At 42.3% G+C, this 16,795-nt stretch overlaps 2 protein-coding genes across 2 annotated transcripts in view; one reads left to right on the top strand and one right to left on the bottom strand.

Annotated features, from left to right (window-relative positions):
- ubac2 (UBA domain containing 2) overlaps positions 1-16,795 on the top strand; it is a 225,216-nt gene that overhangs the window by 21,610 nt on the left and 186,811 nt on the right. Inside the window, exon 4 of the mRNA XM_080198062.1 lies at positions 5,056-5,162. Within this exon, the coding sequence (XP_080054188.1) occupies positions 5,056-5,162 (107 nt within the window). The remainder of the gene's footprint in view (positions 1-5,055; positions 5,163-16,795) is intronic.
- gpr18 (G protein-coupled receptor 18) lies at positions 10,773-12,392 on the bottom strand. Its single transcript, XM_080197837.1, has one exon. It carries the CDS (start codon positions 12,390-12,392, stop codon positions 11,412-11,414), a length of 981 nt encoding a protein of 326 aa, XP_080053963.1. The 3' UTR covers positions 10,773-11,411.

Below are 16,795 nucleotides of genomic sequence, written 5' to 3'. Positions count from 1 at the left end.
TCCTCCTCACAACTCACATTCCCATCTTGTTTTGTGTTATCCACATTATTTACATTTGATCCTTACGTCCAAAACCATTGATATGGATTGTGAACAACGGGGGCCTAAGTTCATAAGATACAGGAGCAGAATCAGGTCATTCGGCCCATCGAGTCCACTCCTCCATTTAATCATGGCTGATATGCGCCTCATCTCCATTTTCCTGCCTTCTCCCCATAACCCTTCAACCCATTACCAATTAAAATTCTGTCTGACTCCTCCTTAAATTGACTCACTGCCCCAGCATCCACCGCACTTTGGGGTAGCAAATTCCACAGATTCACAACCCTTGGGTAGAAATAGTTTCTCTTCAACTCTGTTTAAAATTTGCTACCCCTTATCCTAGAATGCCCCAGCAGCAGAAGCATCCGCTTCACGTCTGCTTTATCCATACCTTTTATCATCTTGAATACTCAATTTGATCTCCCCTCATTCTTCTAAATTCCAGAGCGTATATGCCTAAACTGTTCAATCTCTCTTCATAAGACAAAACCCTCATCTCTGGAATCAATCTAGTGAATCTCCAAAGCACTGATGATCTTTGTGATACCCCACCAGTAACAGCCTTCCAACCTAAGAATGACCCGTTTATTCCTACTCTATGTTTTCTTTCCATTAACGAATCTTCAATCCGTTCCTGAACACTTCCTCCTATCCCATGTGCTATAATTTTTTATACTAATTTCCTGTGTGGAACCATATCAAAATCCTCCTGAAAATCCAAATATATCACACCCTCTAATTTCCTTCTCCTCATAACATCCTCAAGAAACTCCAAAGTTTGCCAAGCATGATTTGACTTTCACAAATCTGTGTTGACTCTGCCCAATCTTATTGTTATTTTCTGAGTATCTGGTTAGCATGTCCTCTGGAGGTTCTCCTAAGGTCTTGTGGTGCAGTGGGTAGTGTCCCTACCTCTGAGCCAGAAGCTCTGGCTTCCAGTCCTACTTCCATGATGACCAAGGAGGGAGCATTCATAATGCAGATAAAGCAGGTTGAATGTCAACCTGCCAAATCCTTCCAAGGTGCCAGTGGCAGGTGGTAGAAACTGGAGATACTCCTGGTCAGCCATGCCTGATAAAGAGTGATGCCCCTCAAGCTTCTGGTGATAGTCAGACTGGCGACCTGTTCCAGAAATGACTAGCTATGGAAACAGACAAAAATCTGCTTTAGTGCACCACTAAGTGTGGGAAGAGAATTGGAATTATAGACTTGATTACCTGTAAAGACTCGCATTCCAAATATTATCTTATAAACTGAGTTTGTGTCTGTGTATGCTCTGTTTGTGAACACAAGTCCTCACTCACCTGATGAAGGGGCAGTGCTCCGAAAGCTTGTGCTGCCGAATAAACCTGTTGGACTTCAACCTGGTGTTGTGAGACTTCTTACTGTGCTTACCCCAGTCCAACGCCAGCATCTCCACATCAGGGGTACCTTTTCAGTCAGATTAATTTCCTTCCTTATTCTCACTCATCCCTTGGTTTGCTGTTATGATTTCTGGGACATTTCTTGTATCTTCCTCCATGGAGATAGACAATGTAATTGTTCACCTTCTCTGCCATCTCCCCATTCCCCATTATCAATTCTCTTTGTTGGCAGTGGACCCACATTTGTCTTTGGTCATCTCTTCCTTTCTTGTATTTTGGTCCATTTTGGTATTTCTCATGCGTTTACATTCATACTCTGCCTTTGCTTCTCAGTTTCTTGGTCTTCTGATGCTGAATTCTAAAATGCTCCTGGTCCTCAGGTTTACGATGTTTTTTGGCAGTTTTACAAATTGTTTTCTTTTATTCTAATATAATCTTTAACTTCCTTTATTAGCCACAGTTAACTCACTTTCCCTATTGGGTTTTTAATGTCTTGAAGGAATGTCTATTTGTTGTAAATAATAAATACATATTTATTATTTAACTAATTACCTTACCTGTCCACCATTTCCCAATCTAGCACAACCAACTCACCCCTCATATCTTCATAGTTTCCTTTGTTTAGATTTAGGACGCTAGTTTTGGGTTGGACTACATTATTTTCAGACTTAGTTGAAAATTCTGCCATGTTATGGTCGCTCTTTTCTAAAGATTCTTTTACAATGAGAGCATTAATGAACTGTCTCTCACTCCACGATACAAAATCTGAAATAGCCTTTCCTTAGTTTGTTCTTCAACATTCTGTGCTAGAATGCCATCTTGCACACATTCCAGGAACACATCCTCCACACATTGAGGCTAATTAAGTTCACCAACCAATATGGAAACTTATCCCCATGATTACAGTATTGTCACAGGCACCTCTAGTTTCTCGATTCACACCATGCCTGACATTACCACTAGTGTTTGGTGCCTGTAAACAACTCCGACCAATGCTTGTTGCCCCTTGCTGTTCCTTAGCTTCATCCAAACTGACTCTACATCTTCTTCTTCCGATCTAAGATCCTCTCTCACTAAAATAATCCCATCCCATCCCTTACCAGCACTGCCCACCTTTTCCTCTTTGTCTGTCTTTCCTAAATGTCAAATATCCTTATATGTCTTGGCATCAAATTATTGTTTGACAATGCTTCTGTGAAGCATTAGGAAGGCGATGGCCTAGTGGTATTAACTATAGACTATTAATCCAGAAACTCCACTAATTTTCTGGGGACCTAGATTCAAATCCTGCCACAGCAGCTGGTGGAATTTGAATTCAATAAAAAATATCTGGAGTTAATCTACTGATGACCATGAAACCATTGTCGATTGTTAGAAAAACCCATCTGGTTCACAAATGTCCTTTAGGGAAGGAAATCTGCCATCCTTACCCTGTCTGGCCTACATGTGACTCCAGAGCCACAGTAATGTGGTAGACTCTCAATTGCCCTCTGAACAAGGGCAACTAAGGATGGGCAAAAAATGCTGACATGATGCCCAAACTGATTTCTGGCTTGAGTCACTATCTGTGTGGAGTTTGCACATTCTCCTGTTTCTGCGTGGATTTCCTCCGGGTGCTCCGGTTTCCTCCTACACTTCTAAAATGTGCTGGTTAGGTGCATTGGCTGTGCTAAATTCTCTCTCAGTGTACCCAAAGAGGTGCTGGAGTGTGGCTACTAGGGGATTTTCACAGTAAATTTATTGTAGTGTTAATGTGACTAATCAATAAACTTGTGATGTCCCACAAATGAATTAAAAAAAAAGCATCTTGCCATCTGGTTTGTAAGTTAATATTCATTTCTTGTTTTATTTTGTTCCAAAGAAATGTTTGATTTAAATGTAGGTTGTTTATGATTCACTGGAACTAGAGATTGGGGTTAGCTACTGACTGGAAATGTCAGACTGTAGGAAGACCTCTGAAGATGATGTTAAGACACATTGTTTGGGTGGAGTGGAATGGTGAGTGTGTTGTATGTGATGAGACAGAGCGTGAAGACAAAACAAGACTGAAAAAAAATTTCCATTGCCTCACTGACAACACTAGCAAGTTAATCAAGATAAATACCTCGGGATTTAAAACCAGCAGTCCGCTGACTATTTCTGAAAAAGTAAAATCCTACGCGTTCTGTTGTTTCATGCTGAAAACATTTTTGAACAGACTTTTAACAAGATGTGTAGAAAATGTGAAACTGTGAAACACTAAAATTAGTACAGGAGGAAACAGTGGTCTAATAGCCACAAGCTAAAACAGGAAACCAAGAAAATGTTTAGCAGCAAACTGACCCTCATCGCTTACGGTTAATTCAGTTGATTGTTGAACTTATGTTATGGCGTCAGAGTCATAGAGGTTTACAGCATGGAAACAGGCCCATCGGCCCAACTTGTCCATGCTGCTCAGTTTTTACACTAAGTTAGTCCCGATTGCCCACATTTGGCCCATATCCCTCTATACTCATCTTACCCATGTAACTGTCTAAATACTTTTTAAAAGACACTCTACCACTGCCTCTGGCAGTTTGTTCCAGACATACACCACCCTCTGTTTGAAAAACTGCCCCCTGGACTCTTTTGTATCTCTCCTTTCTCACCTTAAACCTATGCCCTCTAGTTTTAGACCACCCTACCTTTGAGAAAAGATACTGACTATCTACCTTATCAATGCTCCTCATTATTTTATAGACCTCTATAAGATCGCCCCTCAGCCTCCTACGCTCCTGGGAAGAAAGTCCCAGTCTATCCAGCCTCTCCTTATAACTCAAACCATCAAGTCCCGGTAGCATCCTAGTAAATATTTTCTGCCCTCTTTCTCGTTTAATAATATCCTTTCTATAGTAAGGTGATGAGAATTGTACCCAGTATTCCAAGTGTGGCCTTACCAAAGTACAACTTCGACAAGATGTCCCAACTCCTGTATTCAATGTTCTGACCAATGAAATCTAGCATGCTGAATGCCTTTTTCACCACAAATTCACTAAAAAGAATCCTTTGCATGTCTTCCCTCTTCCACACTCAGACTTCTTGATGTATTACACGTCAGTGAAAAGTAGATAAATGTGCAAGTAAAAAAAAGTCATTTTTTCTCCAGGTTTTCTTTCACACAAGTTGTAGAGTGAATCATGATTGTAGAAATAGCTCGTGTAGGATATAACTTAACCCTGATTTTTAACGAAAATGATTCTTGGTGTGTGAGCAAAGCTGGCGTTCATTGTCTTTGGGAAGGTGCTGGTGAGCCACTAACTTGAACTGCCACAGTTCCTGGGGTGTAGGTACACCCACAGAGCAGTTAGGAAAAGCATTCCAGAACTTGCACCCAGCGATGATGAAGAAACACAGACGTAGGACCAAATCAGGATGGTGTGTTACAGATTAGGGGAATTTGCTGCCTTTGTCATTCTAAGTGGTAGAGGTTGCAGGTGCTGCTGAAAAACCTTGGTGTGTTGCTGTGGTGCATTTTGTAGATTATATGGTCATAAGAATGTAAATAGCATACACTGCTGTCATGGTGCAGATTTGGGAGTTAAATGTGATAAAATGTCACATTCCTCCAAATGTAATTAGTTGCATGCAATTATTTTCAATTGGTTACAATAAATTTTGCTCTTTGCTATAGTCTTTCCTTCTGGGTTCCTGGGTGCTGTCTGCAGTTATGGACTTACTGCTGCTGGAAATCCTACAAGAAACACTTAACATGTCTGTGAGCATCTTGCCATCTGGTTTGTAAGTTAATATTCATTTCTTGTTTAATTTTGTTCCAAAGAAATGCCTTGTTTTCACCTGAATATCCCGCATCCTTTAAGTCCACTTTAGGAGCACTTCATCCCGAGCATGAAATCTTGCTCGGAATGAGGGCAGTCTTCAGGAAGTCCCAAATTACGGGAGGTGGGGGGGGTTCAAAGTCTCAGGATCGGAGGTCAGCCATTTTGGTCCGAGAGAGAAGCAATTTCTCCAGTCAGACAGTAGTGAACCTCCGCAATTCTCTACTCCAGAGAGCTGTGGATGCTTAGTCACACAGAATGATTACGACTGTTGTCAATAGAATCTTTGGAATCAAGGGATATGGGGAAAGAGAGGGAAAGTGGAGTTGGGGTCAAAGATTAGCCATGATCCCACTGAATGGTGGAGTAGGCTCAAGAGCCTGCACACGCTCGACCTGTTCCTATGATCTTGTGAGTGTCAGATTGTTGAAGGTGATGTGCTTTTGATGAGATGCCGAAAGAAAAATTTGCATTTGTTTAGCATCTTTCACAACCGCAAAGTTCTCTACAACCTTTTGGAGTCTATGTCATCGTTGTAATGTAGAAAGTGTAGCAGCCAATGTGCAGACAGCACGCTGCCTCAAACAATAATATGGAAACAGCCAGATAAATATTTTAACGAGAGATTGAGAGATGACTATTAGCCAGGGCATCAGAAAGAACTCCCTGCCCTTCCTTGAAACATTCATGGGATTGCCCTTGAGAGGGCAGATAGAGGTCACAGATTAATTTCTAGTACTCCTAACAATGCAGGATGCCCACAGTCCTAGTTGTGAAAGTTGCTATATAAATGCAAGACTTTCTTTAGAAACACAGAAAATTACAGCTCAGAAACAGGTCTTTGGCTCTTCTTGTCTGTGCCGAACCGTTTTTTGCCTAGTCCCACTGACCTGCACTTGGACCATATCCCTCCACACCCCTCTCATCCATGAACCCGTCCAAGTTTTTCTTAAATGTTAAAAGTGACCCCGCATTTACCACTTTATCCAGCAGCTCATTCCACACTCCCACCACTCTCTGCGTGAAGAAGCCCCCCTAATATTCCCTTTAAGCTTTTCTCCTTTCGCCCTTAACCCATGCCCTCTGGTTTTTTTCTCCCCTAGCCTCAGTGGAAAAAGCCTGCTTGCATTCACTCTATCTATACCCATCAAAATCTTATACAGCTCTATCAAATCTCCCCTCATTCTTCTACGCTCCAGGGAATAAAGTCCTAACCTATTCAACCTCTCTCTGTAACTCAGCTTCTCAAGTCCCGGCAACATCCTCGTGAACCTTCTCTGAACTCTTTCAATCTTATTTACATCCTTCCTGTAACTAGGCGACCAAAACTGTACACAGTACTCTAAATTCGGCCTCACCAATGCCTTATATAACCTTACCATAACACTCCAACTTTTATATGCGATACTCCGATCTATAAAGGCCAAACTACCAAAAACACTCTTTATGACCCTATCCACCTGTGACGTCACTGTTAGGGAATTCTTTACCTGTGTTCCCAGATCCCTCTGTTCAACTGCACTCTTCAGAGTCCTACCATTTACCCTGTGCGTTCTATTTTGGTTTGCCCTTCCAAAGTGCAATACCTCACATTTGTCTGCATTAAGTTCCATTTGCCATTTTTCAGTCCATTTTTCTAGTTGGTCCAAATCCCTGTGCAAACTTTGAAAACCTTCCTCACTGTCCACTACACCTCCGATCTTTGTATCGTCAGCAAATTTGCTGATCCAATTTACCACATTATTATCCAGATCATTGACATAGATGACAACCAACAATGGACTCAACACCGATCCCTGCGGCACTCCACTAGTCAGGCCTCCACTCAGAGAAGCAATCCTTCACAACCACTCTCTGGCTTCTTCCATTGAGCCAGTGTCTAATCCAATTTACTACCGCCCCATGTATACCTAGCAACTGAACCTTCTTAACTAACCTCACATGAGGGACCTTATCAAAGGCCTTGCAAAAATCCAGGTAGACAACATTCACCGCCTTTCCTTCATCTACTTTCCTGGTAACCTCCTCGAAAAACTCTTAACAGATTGGTCAAACATGACCTACCACGCACAAAGCCATGTTGACTCTCCCTAATAAGTCACTGTCTATCCAAATATTTGTAGATCCTATCCCTTATCACACCTTCCAATAACTTGCCCACCACCGACGTCAAGCTCACTGGCCTATAATTTTCTGGATTTTTTTTGGAACCTTTTTAAAACAACGGAACAACATGAGCCACCCTCCAATCATCCAGCGCCTCCCCCGTGCATACTGACATTTTAAATATGTCTGCCAGGGTCCCTGCAAGTTCACTACTAGTCTCCCTCAAGGTCCGTGGGAATACCCTGACCAGTCCTGGGGATTTATCCGCTCTGATTTGCCTCAAGACAGCCTCTTCCTCTTTTAAAGGTTCCATGACCTCCTGACTTGTTTGCTGTATTTCTGTAGACGCCATGCCTGTTTCCTCAGTAAATACAGATGCAAAAAAACCATTTAGATCTCCCCCATCTCTTTTGGTTTCACAGACAGTCTACCACTGTGGTCTTCAAGAGGATCAATTTTATCCCTCATTATCCTTTTGTTCCTAACGTACCTATAGAAGCTGTTTGGATTTCCCTTCACTGTGTCTGCCAAAGCAATCTCATGTCTTCTTTTTGCCCTCCTGATTTCCCTCTTAAGTAGCTTCTTGCACTTTTTATACTCCTCGAGCATCTGATCTGTTGCTTGCTACCTGTACATTTCATACAATTCTCTCTTCCTCTTAATCAGCGTTACAATCTCCCTCGAGGACCAAGGTTCCTTATTCCTATTTACTTTGCCTTTAATCCTGACAGGAACATACAAACTCTGCACTCTCAAAATTTCTCCTTTGAAGGCCTCCCACTTTCCATTTACATCCTTACCAGAGAACAGCCTCTGCCAATCCACACTTCCCAGATCCCTTCTCATTTCATCAAGTTTGGCCTTTTTCCAGTTCAGAACTTCAACCCGAGGACCAGATCTATCCTTATCCATGATCAGGTTGAAATTAATGGCATTATGATCAAATGACCTTGCAAATGCTGTTCCTTGAACTTGTAATAACTCTGAAACCTGTATTGTCATTGTCAAAGGACACAATTGTAAAAGATTGATGCATGTTCTAATGAAATGAAGCTGAAATGTGGATGGGAAATAGTGAGTACATTGTAGGGCAGCAGTGGGCAATCTGCAGCCTGGGGGCCACATGTAGCCCATCTGGATACTGAGTGTAGTCCATGTTGCCTGCATATAGCATTGCCACATTCCGCTGATTTTATCCTGTAATTCTTTTCCTACTGAGGAGACTGAGTTTATGTGCATATAACTGAGTTATACACATGTAAAGCAAGGACAAGTGAAGTAAGGCGCATGCTGATTGCTCATAACATTGACTGTGAGAGCCGTGCGCTCCCTCTGTGTCCAAAGTGTCAATACTTCTTTTGCTTTTGCCATTTGAAGCTGATGACAGTTTTATTAATATATAAATCGTTAACATTTTCTGTGACGTGTTATGAAATATTTGGCAAGTATTAAATGTATTTAATCTTATTTATGGGGTCATTTTTAGTGAACAAGCCTGACTGAGTCTTGTGGCCCACAGATGAAAGAGGGTTCCTCATGCAGTCCACCCACTAGCCTGTGTCATCCATCACTGTTGTAGGGCATTAATAACAGCATGCAATGTTTACACACATTCTTGTCACAAAATCTGGTGCAGTGTGCTCGGTTATTATCACCAGGACACAAGGACCTGAACTGGAGGTGGTGCAGTAATGAAGATTAATCTGGTGTAACTGAACAAGAGAAGATTAGAGATATTCTGACTTCTTAAGCTTTGGAAGGGAGTGGAATTTGATAAAGGTATACGACAAACCAATTGTGGAACAGTACCTCAAATTAAAATCCAGATTAGAGGACACAAATTCAAATGAGGAAAAGGCAAGGTCAGAACAGATATCAAAGGGATTTCTGTCACACACAGAGAGGTCAACAAGCGGAGTGGATTTTTTGGTATAAAATAAAGTTAGGCCCATTGCAAATTACACTGTTGTACACTTCACCCCCGTGCTCTGAATTTTCAATAAACCACCTACTTTATTAATAATGGGTATTCTTAATAATGCACGTTCTTAAATTGATTTTCTGTATAAAATACTTGCTTTGATGAGTATACTTGCAAAATGTAATAGAAGTGCCAGTTTAAATGAATCACACATTCCTGTTTAATCACATTACAACTGGGATCTTTGTTGTAATAACATACTCAGCATTTTTCTCTTTTGCAAAATAACAGGCAAAGTGTCTAAATGTTTGATATTCACCGCAGTTCAAACTAAATTGCTGGTTATCAAGATCCCAGTGATTGCGAGATCAAACATAAATATGGCTGTCAAGGGACAGTTATCCCATCTGTTGACACAAACTCTCCCACCCCCATCGCTATCGCCAGCTATCTCTTAAATACTTTCAGCTTTTTCCATCTTAACCGTTCGACTAAAAAATCCACTGCGCTTGTTGATCTGTGTGTGTGTGTGACAGAGATCCCTTTGATATCTGTCCTAACCTTGCCTTTTCCTCATTTGAACTTGCATCCTCTAATCTGGATTTTAATTTGAGGTACTGCTCCACAATTGATTTATTGTATACCTTTATCAAATTCCGCTCCCTTCCAAAGCTTAAGAAGTCAGAATATCTCTAATCTTCTCTTGTTTTGTTACACCAGATTAATCTTCATTACTGCACCACCTCCAGTTCAGGTCCTTGTGCCCTGTTGATAAAAGCAAGTGCATTGCGCCAATTTTTGTGTGGAAAATATGTGTTAATATTGCATTGCCATTATTAACATGTAAGTCAGCCAGCAGATTCAGAGGAAGAAAAGCGGTCATGTAAATTGTAAATCTCTGGACTTTACTGATCAAGTGATTGCTTCATGCAAGTGGTATCCTTGCTGTCAAACTCCCCATGATTTATAGGCACCTGCTGGATTTGCACATTAATTGCTTGTTAAACTTGCCACCGAAAGTTAGAGCTGATAACAAATAGCATAAATACCCTTTTAACAATGTAATAATTAGTAATGCGCTGCCAATTAATCTCTCCAGCCCAGAAAGTAAGAAGTTTAAACAGTGGGTTCCCATTCTTCCACACAGTAAATTTTTGTCAAAGTATAACAAATTTCAAATGCAAATAATTAATATTTTTTCTCCCCCCGCACCTCCCTTTCCCTCATTTTATTTCATTTTTCGTTCTGAATTCACCCAATTCCCTCCTCCATTATTCCTCGCTTTCTTCTTCAATCCTTAACTCTCATTAGTTAAGGAGATAGACTGGCTATCCAATCATTTGCTGAGGTCCCAGGTGCTCTGTTGCACTCACTGCCCCGTTGCCAGCTCCCGCTTAGGGCAACTTATAGGATAAAAATATTTTGAGCTTGGAAGGTGCTTGATGAAGTCGAACTAAAGGGACGTGGAGCAAGGTGCCCCACTCGTGCTAAATATTTAGCTCATTTATTCAAGGTGAGAACTGAACAGTTTCAGTGTAAACCGCTTCTGACTTGTTTATCTAGTAAAATGATTAGCAAATGGTTACATTACAAAGAGGCATTATTTCATCACCAAATATTTAAGTGATGTGCAAGCATTTATTCAGCCTGGACTTGGTGAGAACAGATTGACAGACCATTGCAGAGAATTACATTCACCTGAAAGCCTGGCTAACTTCCTTCCTTCTACGGACATCATCGGAATGGATAAATCAGTCACTCTTGTGGCTGCATGTGTCAACACAGCTACTGCACTTACATCGCACACACAACGAAAAGCAGAAAAAGCCGGAGGGACTCAGCAGGTCTGACAGCATCTGTGGAGAGAGAATAGAGCCAACGTCTCAGCTCCTACGAAGGGTCACCTAGACTCAAAATGTCGGCTGTGTTCTCTCTCCTTGGATGCTGTCAGACGTGCTGAGATTTTCCAGCATCTTCTGTTTTATTATTTCAGGCTCCAGCATCTGCAGTATTTTGCCTTTATTTTACTGCGTTTACCTGGTCACCCTTCTTCAAAAGCGTTTCATTATGCAGCATACTTTGAGAAACAACCGAACAGGACAACACGAGTAATTATGTAGTTCTAAGTATTTGCCAATTTTCCTTTTTTCTTGAATAAAGACATGTATTGTGGCCTCTCACTATTTACATGTCACTGATGTTGATGTTGCTGAGTGAACGGAAACTTCCGGTGCGAAAGCTTTTCCGTCGTACGCTCCGCAGGTAGTTCCGATAGTAGATGACGCTGATGACTCTGGCCTGAAAGTGCTTCGACACGATGTAGTACAGGATCATGTCGAGGCAAGTGCTGAGGTTCATCAGGAATGTAGTGAAGGCTGCCCAGGGATTGAAATCGGTGTGGCCGCTTTGTAACAGTAATAAAACAAAGCAGATGTGATAGGGAACAAAACAAACCAGCACTTGAATAATGAGTGTCACAATTATTTTGATGGATTTTTCTTTTGTTTTTGGCTTCAGTTTGGATGTCTTTCCTTTAAGGAGACTGTTGATGATGATGCAGTAGCATCCTATCATGATGAAAAGGGGCAGGAGGAAGAAGAAAATCACCCGGACAAAATTCACACTGTTGGCTTCCTTCAGGTGAATGATGTCAAGCATTTTTAGGCAGGTGGTGAAGTTCGAGACTGTGTCGGGGTCGTTCTTTGAAAACATAAAAGGCAGAACAGACACAGTGGTCATGATCCATATTCCAATGCAGCTTGCCGCAGCTTTGCCGATATGGCGCAGCTCCTTGCTGTGTTTGGGTTGGACCACTGCCATGTAACGGTCGACACTGATGAAGGCTAAAAGCCAGAGGGCAATACTGGGGTAAAATATGGTGAGGGCAGCATTGATACGGCAGAAGACATCCCCAAAGGGCCAGTAATTCTTCCCAAAGTAGATCATACGGAACGGCAGCAGGATTACGAAGATGAGGTCCAGCAAAGCAACATTGGTCATGTATATGTTCACAGAGGTGCCTTTCTTGGTGGTGCAGCTGAAGACCCAGATTGCAGTCACATTAACAGCTAGTCCAATTACGAAAACAATACTGTAGAAGATAATCGCTCCTACTCTGAACTCCGGGGGCTGCAGGTCCGAGAGGTTGCTGTTCTGTATTTGCATTTTGAATTTGCTGGTTTGGGACTTTCATAACCCTGGAACATAGATGTGTGAATAAAATATAAATTAATGTTTGATAAATAATTATATTCACTGTGGCACACTGGTTAGCACTGCTGCCTCTCAGTGCCAGGGACTGTTCGGTTTCTGGCTTGGGTCACCATCTGTGTGGAGTCTGCACATTCTTCCCATGTCTGCGTGGGTTTCCTTCGAGTGCTCTGGTTTCCTCCCACAGTCTGAAAGATGTGCTGGTTAAGTGCATTGGCTATGCTAAATTCTCTCTCAGTGTACCTGAACAGGTGCCGGAGTGTGGCAACAATGGGATTTTTACAGTAACTTCATTGCAGTGTTATTGTAAGCCTACTTGTGACACTAGTAGATAATCTTATACATTTCTTAGCCCATTTGTCCTAACTAATCCACACTGATCGTTATGCTCAACATGAGTCTCTTCCCACTCCTCTTCATCTAACTCTATTGGCAAATCCTTCTACATACGGGCGTGTGTAAATATGAATTAAGTGCAGGAGTGGGTCATTCGGCCCCACAAAACTGCTCCATCATTTTGTAAGATCGTGGCTGATCAGACTGTGACCTCCATGCCACTATCCTGCTGACCGCCCCCCCTCCCCCCCACTCCATTTGTTTCCATTATTAGCCTTGAACTTATCTATGTTTGCTTTAAACATATTCAGTGACCCTGCCTCTGTCACTCTCTGGTTAAGTGAATTCTGCAGACTCACGACTCTCTCCTGAGGAAAGAACATTTCCCCTCGTTTCCGTCTTAAATGGGAGGCCCCTTATTTGTAACCCGTGTCCCATAGTTCTGAAACTCCCACAAGACGAAAACATCCTTTCAGATCCACTCTGTCAAGCTCCCTCAAGCCCTTATATGTTTCATTAAGATGACCTCCCATTCTTCTAAACGCCAAAGGATACAGGTGCAACCTGTCCAACCTTTCCTCATAAGATAACACCCCCTCTCCCCAGGAATCAGTTAAGTGAACCTTCTATGAAAAGCTTCGAATGCAGTCTTGCCTTTTGTGCGGGAAGGAGAGACAGTATGCTGGAAACCAAAAGAGTAAATGCTGGAAAATCTCAGCAGGTCTGGCAGCCTGTGCAAAGAGAGAATAGAGCTGATGTTTGGAGTCCAGATGATCCTTTGTCAAAGCTAAAAGATGTAGAAAGTGGGAGATATTTATATCGGGGATGAAAGATGAGTCACAGCCACAGAAACTAGGGGAAAGGCTGTTAATGGCAGTCCATAGGGAGAATAAAGGGTGTGAATGGCCAAATGGCAGAGAAGCTGAAATCAGAGGGTATAGGAGAGAGGTAAAATTCGAAAAAGGAGGAAAGCAGAAGCAAAGGGGGAGAAAAGGTAAGGAAAGGGAGGATCAAGTAGGGAAAAGAGCTGGGGGAAGGGGGGAAAGAAAATTGAAGACAGACAATAAATAATAGATCGAGAGCAGTCAAAAATTAAATAAAATGAAAACAAAGGGGTCGAGCAAATCATCTGAGGTTATTGAATTTGATGTTGAGAGCGGAAGGCTGTAAAGTGCCGAGCCGGAAGATGAGATGCTGTTCCTGCAGTTTGCGTTGAGCTTTGCTGGAACATCGCAGCAGGCCAAGGACAGACATGTGGGCGTGGGAGCAGGATCGTGATAAAATGGCAAGCAACCGGAAGACACAGTAAGAAGTCTCACAATGCCAGGTGAAAGGTCAGAGCCCTGACTGCGCACAGACCGAAGGTGCTCAGCAAAGCAATCACCCAGTCTACGTTTGGTCTCTCTGATATAAAGGAGACCACGCTGGGAGCAGTGAATGCAATATACCAAATTGAAAGAGGTGCAGTACTCCAGTATTCTTTTATTCCGTTCCCCTTGCAATAAATAGCTACATTCCATTTGTGGTAGCATTGTGGCATGGGTGGCACAGTGGTTAGCATTGCTGCCTCACAGCGCCAGGGACCCGGGTTCGATTCCAGCCTTTGGTGACTGTCTGTGTGGAGTTTGCAAGTTCCCCCTGCGTCTGTGTGGGTTTCCTCTGGGTGCTCTGGTTTCCCCCCACAGTCCAAAGGTGTGCAGGTGAAATGGATTGGCCATGCTGAATTGCCCCTTAGTCTCAGGGGGACTAGCTAGGGTAAATACCTGGGGTAAAGGGGATAGGGCCTGGGTGGGATTGTAGTCAGTGCAGACTTGATGGGCTGAATGGCCTCCTGCACTGTAGAGATTCTATGAATATTCTATGAATTTACCTTTCTAATTACTTGCTGTATCACTATTATGCTCCTTTCTTCTTCATTTGTTATCTAGCTTCTCCTTAAATGTTTCTACATTAATTGCCTGAACTATTGTATATGACAGCAAGTTCCACATTCTCATCATTCTCTGGCAGACGAATCTTTGCCTGAATTCCCCGGTAGATTTACTTGTGATTATGTCAGATTGCCTCTAATTCTGGTCTACCCCATTATCTTCTCCACATCGACCCTATAAAATCCTTTCATAACCTTAAAGACTGCTATCAGGTCACACCTCTTTTTCAGAGCAACGAGTCACAGTCTTTTCAGACCGAATAAAACTTGAGGTTTTTTTATTAAGTCTGAAAACCATCATGCGGTAAGAAAGGCTTTTCTATTATAAGTGGCACTTAAGCGTGTCCCAAGTACATCCCAAAGCATTTCACCATAAATGAATTAGTGAAGTCACTGTTGGGCGGATGGCAGTAGCGTCAGCCAGTTTGTCTGAATGTTTGCCATAGCAGTAGAAACGAAGCAAGTGTTGATGGTGAAAAAACCCCAAAAGTTTAAAAATAGAGGGTGTTCTAAGCTTGAGCAAAATGGTACATTTTTAAAAAAGACTCTCTCTTGTTAAGAATCTCTCTTACCCAGTTTTTTATGTGGCACGTCTGTTGACATCAGCAGGTCAACCAGTGATTGGAGGCGAAGGTGGGTGTAACGTCTCTATTCATAGCAAATAGCCTGACAACAGAGGCTATTCGAGAAGATTGTGCCGCAAGCAGCACAAATGACAGAAATTTCAGCAAAACAAGGGTGGCACAGTGGTTAGCACTGCTGCCTCACAGGATCAGGGACCTGGGTTCAATTTGAGCCTCAGGTCACTGTCTGTGTGGAGTCTGCATGTTCTCCCCATTCTGCATGGATTTCCTCCGGGTGCTCTGGGTTCCTCCCACACACCAAAGATGTGCGGGTTAGGTTGATTGGCCATGATAAATTGACCCTAGTGTCAGGGGGATTAGCAAAGTATATACGTGGAGTTACTGAGAAAGGATCTGGATGGTATTGTGGTCTGTACAGACTCGAAAGGCCAAATGGCCCCCTATACTGTCAGGATTCTATGAAAGCCTCTCATGAAATACAATTCGCATTTATATAGCACCTCTGAAGCATCTTTCAGATTATGCTGCCTCTCCTTTAAGGTGCTCAAAGCTCACGATCGAATCTACAGCAAAGTCTCCTGATAAAAGCAAGATTATTTCCCAAGCAAAAATAGTGATCGATAGTTACAAGATGCAATGACATGCCTAAAATAAACCCCAGTTACTTACAGCAGTGGAGCCTCCAGGTGCGATGGGGGGGGGGGGTTGTTAGACTACCCAATTATCTGTATCTTCTTTGGCAATCTGCAGCTGTTTTCGTGGGCAAAGTTTACACGACGGACTCGGGGACTGGAAAATTCAGCTTGATGTACTATCCAGTGTGGGAGCTTCACCACCGTGTCATAGAAGTTAGAAGGTTGGAGGATGAACGGGAGGGGGTTGCAGGCGAGTGCTAGCTTCTGTTTTTGACTACATACCGCCCACTGGAAAATGTTATGTTGTGAATTGGTTGTCAAGTTTCCTGATGTATAATAACTGCTGTCAAGCTGACCTCTGTTAAGAGAGTCTGCGTAAGGGAGCTGAGTTAACCTTAGAAGAGATAAGAATTGTGAACCTAAGTGTGGTTCATCACTAAACTGGGTAATCAGCCCTTGACTGAAGACTGAATTAAACACAAAATACATCCATATAAACATAAACTTTTATCTTATCACATAGACTGTGTGGCAGTGGTTAATTAAAAAGCACAATAGCAACAGCTTTTTATCTTTCCTGTGCAACCACAAATGAACAAGAGTGATTTAAGATATTAGATATATCCATTCTCTGCAGTGACATTTGGTTTTTGCAATGAGGTGAGCAGTCACTTGCTTCTTAACATACACACAGTCTGCTTTTGTGTAGCGGTGTTAATTGTTGATTCAACTAAAGATATAAATGAATACCCATTCACTGGGGAGGATATAAACCCTCTCACAGAAAACAGTGGATTGAATTTGAGTGCTGCATTGCTGCTTTTGCATTTAGACAGAATGGCAGGTGGTGATTGGGCCCATCCTGCCTGTGCT

This window comes from Carcharhinus amblyrhynchos, chromosome 10 (assembly GCF_965287045.1).
Source record: "Carcharhinus amblyrhynchos chromosome 10, sCarAmb.v2.hapA, whole genome shotgun sequence".
Taxonomy (NCBI): domain Eukaryota; kingdom Metazoa; phylum Chordata; class Chondrichthyes; order Carcharhiniformes; family Carcharhinidae; genus Carcharhinus; species Carcharhinus amblyrhynchos.
The sequence above is the reverse complement of the archived record's forward strand: the minus strand, read 5'-3'. Positions and strand labels throughout refer to the sequence as shown.